The 18265-nt window shown below is 47.3% G+C and overlaps 1 protein-coding gene across 2 annotated transcripts in view; it reads left to right on the plus strand.

The window, feature by feature from the left end:
* DYNC1H1 (dynein cytoplasmic 1 heavy chain 1) overlaps nt 1-18265 on the plus strand; it is a 916572-nt gene that overhangs the window by 835287 nt on the left and 63020 nt on the right. For both annotated transcript variants that reach the window (XM_069208347.1, XM_069208346.1), the window contains exon 75: nt 17942-18084. In XM_069208347.1, the coding sequence (XP_069064448.1) occupies nt 17942-18084 (143 nt within the window). The remainder of the gene's footprint in view (nt 1-17941; nt 18085-18265) is intronic.

Consider the following 18265-nt stretch of genomic DNA (forward strand, 5'->3'; position numbering starts at 1 on the left):
CGCTCCTCTATGGACGCAGCGGACACAGCTGCAAGAACAATAAATACCGCAGTAACCATAAGAAGGCACGCATGGTTGCGCACATCTGGCTTTAAACCGGAAATACAGCAAGCGGTGCTCAATATGCCGTTCAATGAACAGCAATTGTTTGGACCCGAAGTGGACACGGCAATTGAGAAATTGAAAAGGACACTGACACAGCCAAGGCCATGGGCGCACTCTATTCCCCGCAGGGCAGAGGCACTTTCGGCACCTTCCGCAAAACAACTTTCAGAGGGGGGTTTCGGGGTCAAGCCACACAAGCCAGCACCTCACAATCAACACCGTCTACCTACCAGGGACAGTACCAAAGGGGAGGCTTTCGGGGCCAGTACAGAGGAGGACAATTCCCTAGAAACCGGGGAAAATTTCAAAGTCCAAAAACCCCTACAACCAAACAGTGACTCACAAGTCACTCAACCCCTTCACACAACACCAGTGGGGGGAAGACTAAGTCAGTTTTACAAATCCTGGGAGGAGATAACAACAGACACTTGGGTCTTAGCAATTATCCGACATGGTTATTGCATAGAATTTCTCCAACTCCCTCCAAATGTCCCACCAAAAACACAGAATACAGGGAGTGCAGAATTATTAGGCAAGTTGTATTTTTGAGGATTAATTTTATTATTGAACAACAACCATGTTCTCAATGAACCCAAAAAACTCATTAATATCAAAACTGAATATTTTTGGAAGTAGTTTTTAGTTTGTTTTTAGTTTTAGCTATGTTAGGTGGATATCTGTGTGTGCAGGTGACTATCACTGTGCATAATTATTAGGCAACTTAACAAAAAAAAATATATACCCATTTCAATTATTTATTATTACCAGTGAAACCAATATAACATCTCAACATTCACAAATATACATTTCTGACATTCAAAAACAAAACAAAAACAAATCAGTGACCAATATAGCCACCTTTCTTTGCAAGGACACTCAAAAGCCTGCCATCCATGGATTCTGTCAGTGTTTTGATCTGTTCACCATCAACATTGCGTGCAGCAGCAACCACAGCCTCCCAGACACTGTTCAGAGAGGTGTACTGTTTTCCCTCCTTGTAAATCTCACATTTGATGATGGACCACAGGTTCTCAATGGGGTTCAGATCAGGTGAACAAGGAGGCCATGTCATTAGATTTCCTTCTTTTATACCCTTTCTTGCCAGCCACGCTGTGGAGTACTTGGACGCGTGTGATGGAGCATTGTCCTGCATGAAAATCATGTTTTTCTTGAAGGATGCAGACTTCTTCCTGTACCACTGCTTGAAGAAGGTGTCTTCCAGGAACTGGCAGTAGGACTGGGAGTTGAGCTTGACTCCATCCTCAACCCGAAAAGGCCCCACAAGCTCATCTTTGATGATACCAGCCCAAACCAGTACTCCACCTCCACCTTGCTGGCGTCTGAGTCGGACTGGAGCTCTCTGCCCTTTACCAATCCAGCCACGGGCCCATCCATCTGGCCCATCAAGACTCACTCTCATTTCATCAGTCCATAAAACCTTAGAAAAATCAGTCTTGAGATATTTCTTGGCCCAGTCTTGACGTTTCAGCTTGTGTGTCTTGTTCAGTGGTGGTCGTCTTTCAGCCTTTCTTACCTTGGCCATGTCTCTGAGTATTGCACACCTTGTGCTTTTGGGCACTCCAGTGATGTTGCAGCTCTGAAATATGGCCAAACTGGTGGCAAGTGGCATCGTGGCAGCTGCACGCTTGACTTTTCTCAGTTCATGGGCAGTTATTTTGCGCCTTGGTTTTTCCACACGCTTCTTGCGACCCTGTTGACTATTTTGAATGAAACGCTTGATTGTTCGATGATCACGCTTCAGAAGCTTTGCAATTTTAAGAGTGCTGCATCCCTCTGCAAGATATCTCACTATTTTTGACTTTTCTGAGCCTGTCAAGTCCTTCTTTTGACCCATTTTGCCAAAGGAAAGGAAGTTGCCTAATAATTATGCACACCTGATATCAAATCAAATCATTAGCATTTATAAAGCGCGCTACTCACCCGTGCGGGTCTCAAGGCGCTAGGGACAAAGGGGGTGGTTATCGCTGCTCGAACAGCCAGGTCTTTAGGAGTCTCCGGAAAGCGGAGTGGTCCTGGGTGGTCCTGAGGCTGGTGGGGAGGGAGTTCCAGGTCTTGGCCGCCAGGAAGGAGAAAGATCTCCCACCCGCCGTGGAGCGTCGGATGCGAGGGACGGCGGCGAGTGCGAGGCCAGAGGAGCGGAGGGGGCGGGTGGGGACGTAGAAGTTGAGGCGTCTGTTGAGGTATTCCGGTCCCTTGTCGTGGAGGGCTTTGTGTGCGTGGGTGAGAAGTCGGAAGGTGATCCTTTTGCTGACTGTGAGCCAATGCAGGTGTCTCAGGTGTGCGGAGATGTGGCTGTTGCGGGGTACGTCGAGGATGAGGCGGGCTGAGGCGTTTTGAATGCGTTGCAGGCGATTTTGGAGTTTGGCGGTGGTCCCAGCGTAGAGGGTGTTGCCGTAGTCCAGGCGGCTCGTGACGAGGGCGTGGGTCACGTTTTTTCTGGTGTCGGCGGGGATCCAGCGGGAGATCTTGCGGAGCATGCGGAGGGTGAGGAAGCAGGCGGAGGACACGGCGTTGACTTGCTTGGTCATGGTGAGAAGGGGGTCCAAGATGAAGCCGAGGTTGCGGGCGTGGTCTGCGGGGGTCGGTGCGGTGCCGAGGGCCGTGGGCCACCAGGAGTCGTCCCAGGCGGACGGGGTGTTGCCGAGGATGAGGACTTCAGTTTTTTCAGAGTTCAGCTTTAGGCGGCTGAGCCTTATCCAATCTGCGACGTCCTTCATACCCTCTTGTAGGTTGGTCTTGGCGCTGGCGGGGTCCTTGGTGAGGGAGAGTATAAGTTGGGTCTCGTCGGCGTAGGAGGTGATGATGATGTCGTGCTTGCGTACGATGTTAGCGAGGGGGCTCATGTAGACATTGAAGAGTGTCGGGCTGAGTGATGAGCCTTGAGGTACGCCGCAGATGATCTCAGTGGGTTCTGAGCGAAACGGAGGGAGGTAGACTCTTTGGGAGCGGTTTACGAGGAAGGAGGCGATCCAGTCCAGGGCCTGGTCTTGGATCCCGGTGGAGCGGAGGCGGGTGATTAGGGTGCGGTGACAGACGGTGTCAAAGGCAGCCGAGAGGTCGAGAAGAATGAGGGCGACTGTTTCACCGTTGTCCATCAGGGTTCTGATGTCGTCTGTGACTGAGATGAGGGCGGTTTCAGTGCTGTGGTTGGTTCGGAATCCGGTCTGTGAGGGGTCGAGCAGGTTGTTGTCTTCCAGGAAGGTGGTCAGCTGTTTGTTGACGGTCTTCTCTATTACTTTGGCTGGGAAAGGCAGAAGGGAGATGGGGCGGAAGTTTTTCAGGTCGCTCGGGTCAGCCGTAGGTTTCTTTAGTAGGGCGTTGACTTCGGCGTGTTTCCAGCATTCGGGGAAGGTAGCAGAAGAAAATAGAAGAGTTGATGACGGTCTGGAGGTGCGGGGCGATGATGTTGTCGGCTTTGTTAAAGATGAAGTGCGGGCAGGGGTCCGAAGGGGCGCCGGAGTGGATAGAGTTCATGATGGATTTGGTTTCTTCCGTGCTGATGTGGGTCCAGTTGTTGAGGGTGATGGTCGGGGATGTGGGTTCGGTGGTGTTAGGTTGGGTCTGGTGTCCGAAGCTGTCGTGGAGGTCGCTGATCTTGCGATGGAAGAAAGTGGCGAGGGATTCGCATAGATCCTGTGACGGCGTTGGCGTTGGCGCTGGGGTTGGAGAACTCCTTGACGATGCTGAAGAGTTCTCTGCTGTTGTGGCTGTTTTTGTCCAGTCTGTCGGTGAAAAAATTCCTTTTGGCAGTGCGGATCAGGTGGTGGTGTTTGCGGGTAGCGTTCTTGAGGGCGGTCATGTTGTCAGCGGTGCGGTCCTTGCGCCAGGCTTTCTCAAGTGCGCGGCAAGTTTTCTTTGATTCTTTGAGGGTGTCAGAGAACCAGAGGGGTTTCTTGGTGTTGTTCTGTCGCTGCGAGCGTTTGAGGGGAGCAAGGTTGTCTGCGCATAGGGTGTTGATGTCATTAGACCACACCCCTTCTCATTACAGAGATGCACATCACCTAATATGCTTAATTGGTAGTAGGCTTTCGAGCCTATACAGCTTGGAGTAAGACAACATGCATAAAGAGGATGATGTGGTCAAAATACTCATTTGCCTAATAATTCTGCACTCGCTGTATGTCAAAACAACATTTAGACCTTCTAGAACTAGAAGTTCAAGCATTACTACAAAAGGACGCAATAGAATTGGTACCATGTACACAAGTAAACACAGGAGTTTACTCACTGTACTTTCTAATACCAAAAAAGGACAAAACACTGAGACCAATCCTAGATCTCAGAACACTTTCACATGGTCACGCTACAAGACGTGTTACCACTGCTAAAGCAACAAGACTACATGACAACCTTAGATCTAAAGGACGCGTATTTCCACATACCGATACATCCCTCGCACAGGAAATACCTAAGGTTCGTATTCAAGGGAATACATTACCAATTCAAAGTGTTGCCGTTCGGTATAACAACCGCACCAAGAGTATTCCCAAAATGCCTAGCAGTAGTAGCTGCACACATCAGAAGGCAGCAAATACACGTATTCCCGTACCTAGACGATTGGCTAATCAAGACCAACTCCCTAACAAAGTGTTCACAACACACAGATTATGTCATACAAACCCTCTACAAACTCGGTTTCTCCATCAACTACACAAAATCTCACATTCTGCCGTGCAAAACACAGCAATACTTAGGAGCGACAATCAACACAATAAAGGGAATAGCCACTCCAAGTCCACAAAGGGTTCAAAATTTTCACAAGGTTATACAAGCCATGTATCTAACACAAAAGATACAGGCAAAGACGATATTAAAACTCCTAGGCATGATGTCCTCATGCATAGCCATTGTCCCAAACGCAAGACTGCACATGAGGCCCTTACAACAGTGCCTAGCATCACAGTGGTCACATGCACAGGGTCACCTTCTAGATCTGGTGTTGATAGACCGCCAAACATACATCTCGCTTCTATGGTGGAACAGTATAAATTTAAACAAAGGGCGGCCTTTCCAAGACCCAGTGCCACAATACGTGATAACAACAGATGCTTCCATGACAGGGTGGGGAGCACACCTCAATCAACACAGCATCCAAGGACAATGGGACGTACATCAAACAAAACTGCATATAAATCACCTCGAATTGTTAGCAGTATTCCTAGCGTTGAAAGCATTTCAACCCATCATAACCCACAAATACATTCTTGTCAAAACAGACAACATGACAACAATGTATTATCTAAACAAACAGGGGGGAACACACTCGACACAGCTGTGCCTCCTGGCACAAAAGATATGGCAATGGGCAATTCACAACCACATTCGCCTAATGGCACAATTTATTCCAGGGATCCAAAATCAACTAGCAGACAATCTCTCTCGAGATCACCAACAGGTCCACGAATGGGAGATTCACCCCCAAATTCTAAGCAATTACTTCAAAATTTGGGGGACACCTCAAATAGACCTATTTGCAACAAAGGAGAACGCAAAATGGCAAAACTTCGCATCCAGGTACCCACACAGGCAGTCTCAAGGCAATGCTCTATGGATGAACTGGTCAGGGATATTTGCGTACGCTTTTCCCCCTCTCCCTCTCCTTCCATATCTAGTAAACAAATTGAGTCAAAACAAACTCAAACTCATACTAATAGCACCAACATGGGCAAGACAACCTTGGTACACTACACTACTAGACCTGTCAGTAGTACCCCATGTCAGGTTGCCCAACAGACCAGATCTGTTAACACAACACAAACAACAGATCAGGCATCCAAACCCAGCATCGCTGAATCTAGCAATCTTGCTCCTGAGATCCTAGAATTCGGACATTTAAACCTCACCCAAGAATGTATGGAAGTCATAAAACAAGCTAGAAGACCATCCACTAGACACTGCTATGCTAGCAAATGGAAAAGATTTGTTTGATACTGCCATAATAATCAAGTTCAACCATTACATGCATCTCCAAAGGATGTAGTGGGATACTTACTACATTTACAGAAATCAAATCTAGCCTTCTCTTCCATAAAGATACACCTCGCAGCAATATCTGCATACCTGCAGATTACCCATTCAACTTCACTATTTAGGATACCTGTCATTAAAGCGTTTATGGAAGGCCTAAAAAGAATTATACCACCAAGAACACCACCTGTTCCTTCATGGAACCTCAACATCGTCTTAACAAGACTCATGGGCCCACCTTTTGAACCCATGCACTCATGCGAAATGCAATTCTTAACGTGGAAGGTTGCATTTCTCATTGCCATCACATCTCTAAGAAGAGTAAGTGAAATTCAGGCGTTTACTATACAAGAACCTTTTATTCAAATACACAAAAATAAAGTAGTCCTAAGTACCAATCCAAAATTTTTACCAAAAGTTATTTCGCCGTTCCACTTAAATCAAACGGTAGAACTACCAGTGTTCTTCCCACAGCCAGACTCAGTAGCTGAGAGGGCACTACATACATTAGACATCAGAAGAGCACTAATGTACTACATTGACAGAACAAAAGAAATTAGGAAAACAAAACAACTGTTTATTGCATTTCAAAAACCTCATACAGGAAACCCAATATCAAAACAGGGTATAGCCAGATGGATAGTTAAGTGCATCCAAACCTGCTACCTTAAAGCAAAGAGAGAACTGCCCATTACACCAAGGGCACATTCAACCAGAAAGAAAGGCGCTACCATGGCCTTCCTAGGAAACATTCCAATGAACGAGATATGTAAGGCAGCCACATGGTCTACGCCTCACACATTTACTAAGCACTACTGTGTAGACGTGCTATCCGCACAACAAGCCACAGTAGGTCAAGCCATACTAAGAACTTTATTTCAGACTACTTCCACTCCTACAGGCTGAGCCACCGCTTTTGGGGAGATAACTGCTTACTAGTCTATGCACAACATGTGTATCTGCAGCTACACATGCCATCGAACTGAAAATGTCACGTTCGATGGCATCTGTCGCTGTAGATACGCATGTTCTGCAATAGCTCGCCATCTGGTGTTGGGCCGGAGTGTTACAAGTTGTTTTTCTTCGAAGAAGTCTTTCGAGTCACGGGACCGAGTGACTCCTCCTTTTGTCTCCATTGCGCATGGGCGTCGACTCCATCTTCGATTGTTTTTTTTCCGCCATCGGGTTCGGACGTGTTCCTGTCGCTCCGAGTTTCGGAACGGAAAATTAGCTAATTTCGGAAGATTTTCGTCGGTATTGTTGCGTTCGGGATCGGCGTACTTACATTCAACACCGCATCGAAGATCGAAGAGCTCCGGTGCCCTTCGGGGTAGTTTTTCGATCCTCCGTCGGGGCCTGGTCGGCCCGACCGCGTGCTGAAGAACGCCGATGGAACGGACCCCGTTTCGTTTCTGCCCCAAATGCCACAATAAATACCCCTACACAGACCAACACTTGGTCTGCAACCTGTGCCTGTCACCTGAGCACAGCGAAGACACCTGCGAGGCCTGTCGTGCGTTCCGGTCCCGAAAAACACTCCGAGACCGTCGAGCCAGAAGACTTCAGATGGCGTCCGCACCGACAGCCCAACGGGAGTTCGAGGAACAGGAAGAGGAAGGTACCTTCTCGATCCAAGACTCAGACTCCGAAGAATTCGACGATACACAAACCGTGAGTAAGACGTCGAAAACCACACAGAGAAACATTTACAAGGCCCAGGGGACGCCACTGCCACCAGGCCATGGCTCGACCCATAAATTCGGTGACCGACCGTCGGCACCGAAAAAGGCCCAAACAGTGCCGAGATCGTCCGACTCCGGTCGAGACACCGGCACGCAGCCTTCTCGGGACCGAGAAAGTGCTGGAGACAAGCCTCGACACCGAGATGCCGGTGTGGACACGGCTCGACGCCAAAACAGCGGCACCGAAACAGATCGACGCCGAGAGGTTTCGGCCCCGAAAAGGAAAAAAGTCACCTCGGAGCCGAAAAAACACGCAGACAAAGTTTCGATGCCGAAACAAACTGCAAGCGACCCAGCTTCAGGCTCTTATACAGAAGAGCACTCGCTAACCTCCCAAATGCAGAAGCATAGGTTTGAGGAAGAGCTACAAGCAACTGATGTGGACCATACGCAAAAGCGTATCTTCATTCAGCAGGGGACAGGAAAAATAAGCACCCTTCCCCCCATTAGGAGAAAGAGGAGGTTGGAGTTCCAGACGGAACAAACACCACAACCAAAAGTGGTGAAAAAAGTTACCCCACCACCCTCTCCTCCGCCCGTGATTAACGTCTCACCAGCACAAACTCCATCACACTCCCCAGCTCACACCACCATAAGTCAGGGTGACCAAGATCAAGACGCATGGGACCTATACGACGCCCCAGTGTCAGATAACAGCCCGGAGGCATACCCTACAAAGCCATCTCCACCAGAAGACAGCACCGCGTACTCTCAGGTGGTGGCTAGAGCAGCACAATTTCACCACGTAAGCCTCCACTCAGAACAGGTCGAGGATGATTTCTTATTCAACACACTCTCCTCCACCCACAGCTCATACCAAAGCCTGCCTATGCTCCCTGGTATGCTCCGGCACGCAAAAGACATATTTAAGGAGCCGGTCAAAAGTAGGGCAATCACACCAAGGGTGGAAAAAAAAGTATAAGCCGCCTCCTACGGACCCGGTTTTCATCACTACACAGCTGCCACCAGACTCTGTTGTTGTAGGAGCAGCTAGGAAAAGGGCCAACTCCCACACATCTGGAGATGCACCACCCCCAGATAAAGAAAGCCGCAAGTTCGATGCAGCTGGTAAGAGAGTCGCAGCACAAGCTGCAAACCAGTGGCGCATCGCGAACTCCCAGGCACTACTTGCGCGCTATGACAGAGCCCACTGGGACGAGATGCAACATCTCATTGAACATCTGCCCAAGGACTTACAAAATAGGGCAAAGCAAGTGGTCGAGGAAGGACAGACCATTTCCAACAACCAGATCCGCTCCTCCATGGACGCTGCAGATACAGCTGCACGGACAATTAATACATCTGTAACTATCAGAAGGCATGCATGGCTCCGAACGTCTGGATTTAAACCAGAGATTCAACAAGCAGTTCTCAATATGCCTTTTAATGAAAAAGAACTGTTCGGTCCAGAAGTGGACACAGCGATTGAGAAACTCAAAAAAGATACGGACACTGCTAAAGCCATGGGCGCACTCTACTCCCCGCAGAGCAGAGGAAATTACAGCACATTCCGTAAAACGCCCTTTCGAGGGGGGTTTCGAGGTCAAAGCACACAAGCCAGCACCTCACAAGCCACACCGTCCAGTTACCAGGGACAGTATAGAGGAGGTTTTCGGGGACAATATAGAGGAGGGCAATTCCCTAGAAATAGAGGAAGATTTCAAAGCCCCAAAGCCCCTACTACTAAACAGTGACTCACAGGTCACTCACCCCCTCCACACAACACCAGTGGGGGGAAGAATAGGTCATTATTACAAAGCATGGGAGGAAATCACTACAGACACTTGGGTTCTAGCGATTATCCAACATGGTTATTGCATAGAATTTCTACAATTCCCTCCAAACATACCACCAAAAGCACAAAATTTAACAACACACCATTCCAATCTCCTGGAGATAGAAGTGCAGGCACTATTGCAAAGGAATGCAATCGAATTAGTGCCAAACACACAAATAAACACAGGAGTTTACTCACTGTACTTTCTGATACCAAAGAAGGACAAAACACTGAGACCAATCCTAGACCTCAGAGTAGTGAACACTTTCATCAAATCAGACCACTTCCACATGGTCACACTACAAGAAGTATTGCCATTGCTAAAACTGCACGACTACATGGCAACCTTAGACCTCAAGGATGCTTATTTCCATATACCAATACACCCATCGCACAGGAAATACCTAAGGTTTGTATTCAAAGGCATACATTACCAATTCAAGGTACTGCCTTTCGGATTAACAACCGCACCAAGAGTCTTTACCAAATGTCTAGCGGTAGTCGCAGCACACATAAGAAGGCAGCAGATACATGTGTTCCCATATCTAGACGACTGGCTAATCAAGGCCCATTCGTTAATAGAGTGCTCAAATCACACAAATCATATCATACAAACCCTCTTCAAACTAGGGTTCACCGTCAATTTCACAAAATCCAAAATTCTGCCACGCAGGGTACAACAATACCTGGGAGCCATAATAGACACATCAAAAGGAGTAGCCACTCCAAGTCCACAAAGAATTCAAAATTTCAACACCATCATACAACGCATGTATCCAACACAAAAGATACAAGCAAAGATGGTATTACAACTCCTAGGCATGATGTCATCATGCATAGCCATTGTCCCAAACGCAAGACTGCACATGAGGCCCTTACAACAATGCCTAGCATCACAGTGGTCTCAGGCACAGGGTCACCTTCTAGATCTGGTGTTTATAGACCGCCAAACTTACCTCTCGCTTCTGTGGTGGAACAACATAAATTTAAACAAGGGGCGGCCTTTCCAAGACCCAGTGCCACAATACGTAATAACAACAGATGCTTCCATGACAGGGTGGGGAGCACACCTCGATCAACACAGCATACAAGGACAATGGAACGTACATCAAACAAAACTGCATATCAATCACCTAGAACTTCTAGCAGTTTTTCAAGCACTAAAAGCTTTCCAACCAATAATAGTTCACAAATACATTCTCGTCAAAACAGACAACATGACAACAATGTATTATCTAAACAAGCAGGGGGGGACGCACTCCACGCAGTTAAGCCTGCTAGCACAAAAAATTTGGCATTGGGCAATTCACAACCAAATTCGCCTAATTGCACAGTTTATACCAGGGATACAAAATCAACTCGCAGACAATCTCTCTCGAGACCACCAACAGGTCCACGAATGGGAAATTCACCCCCAAATTCTGAACACTTATTTCAAACTCTGGGGAACACCTCAGATAGACTTGTTTGCGACAAAGGAGAACGCAAAATGTCAAAACTTCGCATCCAGATACCCACACAAAGAGTCCCAAGGCAATGCCCTATGGATGAACTGGTCAGGGATATTTGCTTACGCTTTTCCTCCTCTCCCTCTCCTTCCTTACCTGGTAAACAAACTCAGTCAAAACAAACTCAAACTCATATTAATAGCACCAACTTGGGCAAGGCAACCCTGGTACACAACGCTGCTAGACCTATCAGTAGTACCCTACATCAAATTGCCCAACAGGCCAGATCTATTGACACAGCACAACCAAAAGATCAGACACCCAGATCCAGCATCGCTGAATCTAGCAATCTGGCTCCTGAAATCCTAGAATTCGGGCACTTACAACTTACACAAGAATGTATGGAATTCATAAAGCAAGCCAGAAGGCCATCCACCAGGCACTGCTATGCAAGTAAATGGAAGAGGTTTGTTTGCTACTGCCATATTAATCAAATACAACCATTACACACAACTCCAGAACATGTAGTGGGTTACTTGCTTCACTTACAAAAATCTAACCTGGCTTTCTCTTCCATTAAAATACACCTTGCAGCAATATCTGCATACCTGCAGACTACCTATTCAACTTCCCTATATAAGATACCAGTCATTAAAGCATTCATGGAGGGCCTTAGGAGAATTATACCACCAAGAACACCACCTGTTCCTTCATGGAACCTAAATGTTGTCCTAACTAGACTTATGGGTCCACCTTTTGAACCCATGCACTCCTGCGAAATACAGTTCCTAACCTGGAAGGTTGTATTTCTCATCGCCATTACTTCCCTAAGAAGAGTAAGCGAGATTCAGGCGTTTACAATACAAGAACCTTTTATACAACTACACAAGAATAAGGTCGTCCTAAGGACTAATCCTAAATTTTTGCCAAAGGTTATTTCACCGTTCCATCTAAATCAAACAGTGGAACTTCCAGTGTTCTTTCCACAACCAGATACCGTAGCTGAAAGGGCACTACATACATTAGATGTCAAAAGAGCACTAATGTATTACATTGACAGAACAAAGAACATCAGAAAGACTAAACAACTATTTATTGCATTTCAAAAACCTCATGCAGGAAACCCAATATCAAAACAAGGTATAGCCAGATGGATAGTTAAATGCATCCAAATCTGCTACCTTAAAGCTAAACGACAGCTGCCCATTACACCAAGGGCACACTCAACCAGAAAGAAAGGTGCTACCATGGCCTTTCTAGGAAACATCCCAATGCAAGAAATATGTAAGGCAGCCACATGGTCTACGCCTCACACATTCACCAAGCACTACTGTGTAGACGTGTTATCCGCACAACAAGCCACAGTAGGTCAAGCCGTATTAAGAACATTATTTCTAACTACTTCCACTCCTACAGGCTGAGCCACCGCTTTTGGGGAGATAACTGCTTACTAGTCTATGCAAAACATGCGTATCTACAGCGACAGATGCCATCGAACTGAAAATGTCACTTACCCAGTGTACATCTGTTCGTGGCATCAGTCGCTGTAGATTCGCATGTGCCCACCCGCCTCCCCGGGAGCCTGTAGCAGTTTGGAAGTTACCTTCAACTATTTTTATATGTATCATCTCAACCTTAAATAGGTACATACTTAGTCACTCCATTGCATGGGCACTATTACTACAATTCAACTCCTACCTCACCCTCTGCGGGGAAAAACAATCGAAGATGGAGTCGACGCAAATGCGCAATGGAGACAAAAGGAGGAGTCACTCGGTCCCGTGACTCGAAAGACTTCTTCGAAGAAAAACAACTTGTAACACTCCGGCCCAACACCAGATGGCGAGCTATGCAAAACATGCGAATCTACAGCGACTGATGCCACGAACAGATGTACACTGGGTAAGTGACATTTTCATACTTAAACCTTAACTGGTACATACTTATTCACTCCATTGCATGGGCACTATTACTAACACACACAACTCCTACCTCACCCTCTGCGGGGAAAACAATCGAAGATGGAGTCGACGCCCATGCGCAATGGAAGCAAAGGAGGAGTCGTCCCTCGGTCTCGTGACTCGAAAGACTTCTTCGAAGAAAAACAACTTGTAACACTCCGACCCAACACCAGATGGCGGGCTATGCACAACATGTGAATCTGCAGCGACTAATGCCACGAACAGATGTACACTGGGTAAGTGACATTTTCATTTCTTAGAATTTTTAAAGAACCACAGGTTCAAGATTTACAAGTAATACTTCCAATGAAATGTATTTCACCCAGGTATTATAGGAACTTTCAATAATCACAATAGCATGTACAGTTTTGACAAAAATGGCAATAAGCTATTTTAAAAGTGGACACAGTGGAAAAATCAACAGTTCCTGGGGGAGGTAAGTAATTGTTAAGTTCACAGGTAAGTAAAACACTTACAGGGTTCAAAGTTGGGTCCAAGGTAGCCCACCGTTGGGGGTTCAAGGCAACCCCAAAGTTAACACACCAGCAGCTCAGGGTCAGTCAGGTGCAGAGGTCAAAGCGGTGTCCAAAACACATAAGCTTCACTGGAAACAGGGGTGCCCCGGTTCCAGTCTGCCAGCAGGTACCCATGTCCTCGGAGGGCTGACCAGGGAGGTTTTGTAGGGCACCAGGGGGGACACAAAACAGGCACAGAAAGTACGCCCTCAGCGGCACAGGGGTGGCCGGGTGCAGTGTGCAAACCGGCGTCAGGTTTTAGATAGGAAGTAATGGAGGGACTGAGGGGTCACTTCAGCGATGCAGGCAGGCACAGGGGGGCTCCTCTGGATAGCCACCACCTGGGCTAGGCAGAGGGTCGACTGGAGGTCGCTCCTGCACTGGAGTAAGGTTCCTTCAGGTCCTGGAGGCTGCGGTTGGAGTGTGGGTTCCAGGTGTCGGGTCCCTTGTTACAGGCAGTCGCGGTCAGGGCGAGCCTCTGGATTTCCTCTGCAGGTGTCGCTGTGGGGCCTCAGGGGGGTCGTCTGTGGCTACTCAAGTGCTCGCAGTCGCCAGGGAGTCCTCCCTGTAGTGTTGGTTTTCCACATGTCAAGCCGGGGGGTGTCGGGTGCAGAGTGGAAAGTCTCACGCTTCCGGTGGGAAACGTGAAGTCTTTAAAGTTGTTTCTTTGTTGCAAGAAAGTTGCAGGTTGTTGAACAGGACCGCTGTTCACAGGAGTTTCTTGGTCCTTGGTTGCAGGGCAGCCCTCCAAGGCTTCAGAGGTCGCTGGTCCCTGTTGGATGCGTCGCTGTTGCAGTTTTCTTCAAAGTTGGGAGACTGGCTGGTAGGGCTGGGGCAAAAGCAGTTGTTGTCTCTGCCTTCACTGCAGGGGTTCAGGTCAGCAGTCCCATTTTCTGGGTTCTGGGGTGCCCCTAAATACTGAATTTAGGGGTGTGTTTAGGTCTAGGAGGGCAGTAGCCAATGGCTACTGTCCTTCAGGGTGGCTACACCCTCTTTGTGCCTCCTCCCTGTGGTGAAGGAGGCAAATCCCTATTCCTATTGGGGGAATCCTCCTTCTACAAGATGGAGGATTTCTAAAAGTAAGAGTCACCTCTGCTCATGACACCTTAGGGGCTGTCCTGACGGGGGGTGACTCCTCCTTGTTGTTCTCATTATCTTTTCTAGCCTTGCCGCCACAAGTGGGACAGTGCCCGGAGGGGCGGGCATCTCCACTAGCTGGGATGCCCTGTGGCGCTGTAACAAAGGTGGGGTGAGCCTTTGAGGCTCAGCGCCAGGTGTTACAGTTCCTGTAGGGGGAGGCGAGAAGCACCTCCACCCAGTACAGGCTTTGTTCTTGGCCACAGAGTGACAAAGGCACTCTCCCCATGTGGCCAGCAACATGTCTGGTGTGTGGCAGGCTGGCAGAAACTAGTCAGCCCACACTGGAAGTCAAGTATGTTTTCAGGGGGCATCTCTAAGATGCACTCTGGGTGTATTTTACAATAAAGTGCACACTGGCATCAGTGTGCATTTATTGTGCTGAGAAGTTTTGATACCAAACTTCCCAGTTTTCAGTGTAGCCATTATGGTACTGTGGAGTTCGTGTCTGACAGACTCCCAGACCATATACTCTTATGGCTACCCTGCACTTACAATGTCTAAGGTTTTGCTTAGACAGTGTAGGGGCATAGTGCTCATGCACATATGCCCTCACCTGTGGTATAGTGCACCCTGCCTTAGGGCTGTAAGACCTGCTAGAGGGGTGACTTACTTATGCCATAGGCAGTGTGGGGTTGGCATGGCACTCTGAGGGGAGTGCCATGTCGAATTAGTCATTTTCTCCCCACCAGCACACACAAGCTGTGAAGCAGTGTGCTGAGTGAGGGGTCCCTGGGGTGGCATAAGACATGCTGCAGGCCTTAAAGACCTTCCCTGGCATCAGGGCCCTTGGTACCAGTTACAAGGGACTTGCCAGGGTTGTGCCAACTGTGGAGACAAAGGTACAGTTTAGGGAAAGAACACTGGTGCTGGGGCCTGGTTAGCAGGGTCCCAGCACACTTTCAAGTCATAACTTAGCATCAGCAAAGGCAAAAAGTCAGGGGGTAACCATGCTAGGGTTACTTACCTGCAAACTTAACCTATACTTACCTCCCCCAGGAACTGTTGATTTTTGCACTTCGTCCACTTTTAAAATAGCTTATTGCCTTTTTTACAAAGAATGTACATGAGGTTGTGATCATTCAAAGTTCCTAGAGTATCTAAGTGAAATACCTTTCATTTGAAGTATTACTTGTAAATCTTGAACCTGTGATTCTTAAAATAAACTAAGAAAATATATTTTTCAATATAAAAACCTATTGGCCTGGAATTGTCTTTGAGTGTGTGTTCCTCATTTATTGCCTGTGTGTACAACAAATGCTTAACACTACCCTCTGATAAGCCTACTGCTCGACTACACTACCACAAAATAGAGCATTAAAATTACCTCTTTTTGCCACTATCTTACCTCTAAGGGGAACCCTTGGACTCTGTGCACACTATTTCTTACTTTGAAATAGTATATACAGAGCCAACTTCCTACACTGCCTCTTCGGGCGGATCGTCGTCGCAGCAACAGGGGACGGTTCTTCATGCAAACCTGTCCAACCTCTGCCTTTATGCGTGGAGATTGAGCGGTGACAGTTGATGACTTTTGATCTTCCACCCGAAGTCTGCGATGTTATCTTGGCAGCCAGGCGTCCCGCAACCAAAACTGTATACGCCTCTCGTTGGAATAAATTTGTGGCATGGCGCACCAACAAATCTGTTGATCCCCTCTCTGCGCCTCTATCAGAGGTTCTTCTGTTAATTCTTTCTTTGGCTCAACATGGCTCTGCTTTGGGCACCCTTAAAGGGTATTTATCAGCTATTTTGGCCTTCCTTATGTTACCTGATCAGCCCTCACTTTTTAAATCTCCTATTGTGAGTAGATTCCTAAAAGGCCTCACCCATTTATTTCCTCCTACTCCATTTATCATGCCTCAGTGGGACCTCAATCTTGTCCTTACTTATTTAATGTGTCCTCACTTTCAAAACTGTCTTTCTAGTTGCCTCAACTCTGCTCGCAGGGTGATTTACCATCAAGCCTTTTCATCTAAACCTTCATACTTGTAGGTGCACCCTGACAAAGTGGTGTTGCGCACTAAGGCTTCCTTCCTTCCAAAGGTGGTTACGCCTTTTCATGTAGGCCAGTCTATCACCCTGCCTACTTTCTACACACCCCCCACATCCCTCTCATGAGGTGGCGAGACTCCACCATCTGGACCCAAATGGAGCATTGGCGTTCTATCTTAATCGTACTAAAGATTTCCAGGTGGACGATAAACTCTTTGTTGGGTATGTTGGTGCGAAAAAAGGGAAGGCGGTGCGAAAACGTACAATCTCCCGATGGGTACTTCTTTGCATCAAAATGTGCTGCGCTTTGGCCAAGCAGCAACCCCCTGAGGACTTGGGTGCTCATTCCACCAGACCAACTGCTACTTCCACTGCATTAGCATGTGGGGTTCTGTCCTGGATATCTGCCCGGCAGCTACGTGGGCGTCCCTGCACACGTTTGCTAAACACTACTGCCTGGATAGTCAGGTCCGTCGGGATGGCTCCTTTGGTCGTTCGGTCCTGCAGGACTTTCTAGTATGATCTTGGTTCGCAGCCCACCTCTGAGAATGGCGTTGCTTGGGTATCTATTCTAAGGTAAGGAATCTGCAACTAGATGTCTATCAGATGTACAAGTTACTTACCGTTGGTAATGAAATATCTGGTAGCGACATATTCTAGTTGACGATTCTTTGCCGCCCATCCATCCTCGCCACTTGCAAACTGATTTCCAGGGACAGGGATTCCCCTTTAAGGTCCTTAGCACTGGTGTACCAATATCAGTGTTCTTAGCGGCTCTGCGCTTTGGCGTGTAAAGTCGTTAAAAGAATCTGACGTCACTGCACAAAGGCTGCATCTATATACTACTCCCGACATCATCACGACGACTATGACGCCAACGATGCCCGAGGAGTCTACTGACACGCAGGGGTATTCCTCGAATAAAAAATCTCCTGATCCAGTCTGACGCCTGGGGGGGACATTCTAAGGAAAGGAATCTGCAACTAGAATATGTCTCTACCAGATATTTCATTACCGAAGGTAAGTAACTTGTACTCCTTTCCCATTGACATTTTTCTCAGATTGTAGTTTGAACAATTCATTGCATTTGATACAAAAGTCACTTAATAAATATATAACATCAGTCCAATATATTTCAGTTTCAAAGTAGTCACTAACCTTTCTAACAGAGGAATATCAATTTTCAGTGGACAGTAATATTACCAAGTTTGCCAGTTTATTTATAAAACTACAACATGTATGTGAACTAAATTGATGTCATTCTGTCTCCAAGGTATTCTGCCCAGAAGCTGGGCTCTCTACACTGTGCCTGTTGGCTTGACTGTTATTCAGTGGGTGGCTGATTTTAGTGACCGTATCAAGCAGCTACAAAATATCTCACAGGCTGCTGCTTCTGGTGGAGCCAAAGAATTGAAGGTATTTTTAGGGGATACTGGGAAGAGCTAAATGCATGTTTTGATACTTGGAAATCAGCTAGATGTTAACCCTGTCTTTATCCCCATTGTTTGTTTTAGATATTTGTAATTAGTAGAACAAAGCAATGTTCACCCTTATGTTCAAGGGGGAAATCATCTTAAACTGTGTGCTTAGAAATATG

This window comes from Pleurodeles waltl, chromosome 9, assembly GCF_031143425.1.
Source record: "Pleurodeles waltl isolate 20211129_DDA chromosome 9, aPleWal1.hap1.20221129, whole genome shotgun sequence".
Taxonomy (NCBI): domain Eukaryota; kingdom Metazoa; phylum Chordata; class Amphibia; order Caudata; family Salamandridae; genus Pleurodeles; species Pleurodeles waltl.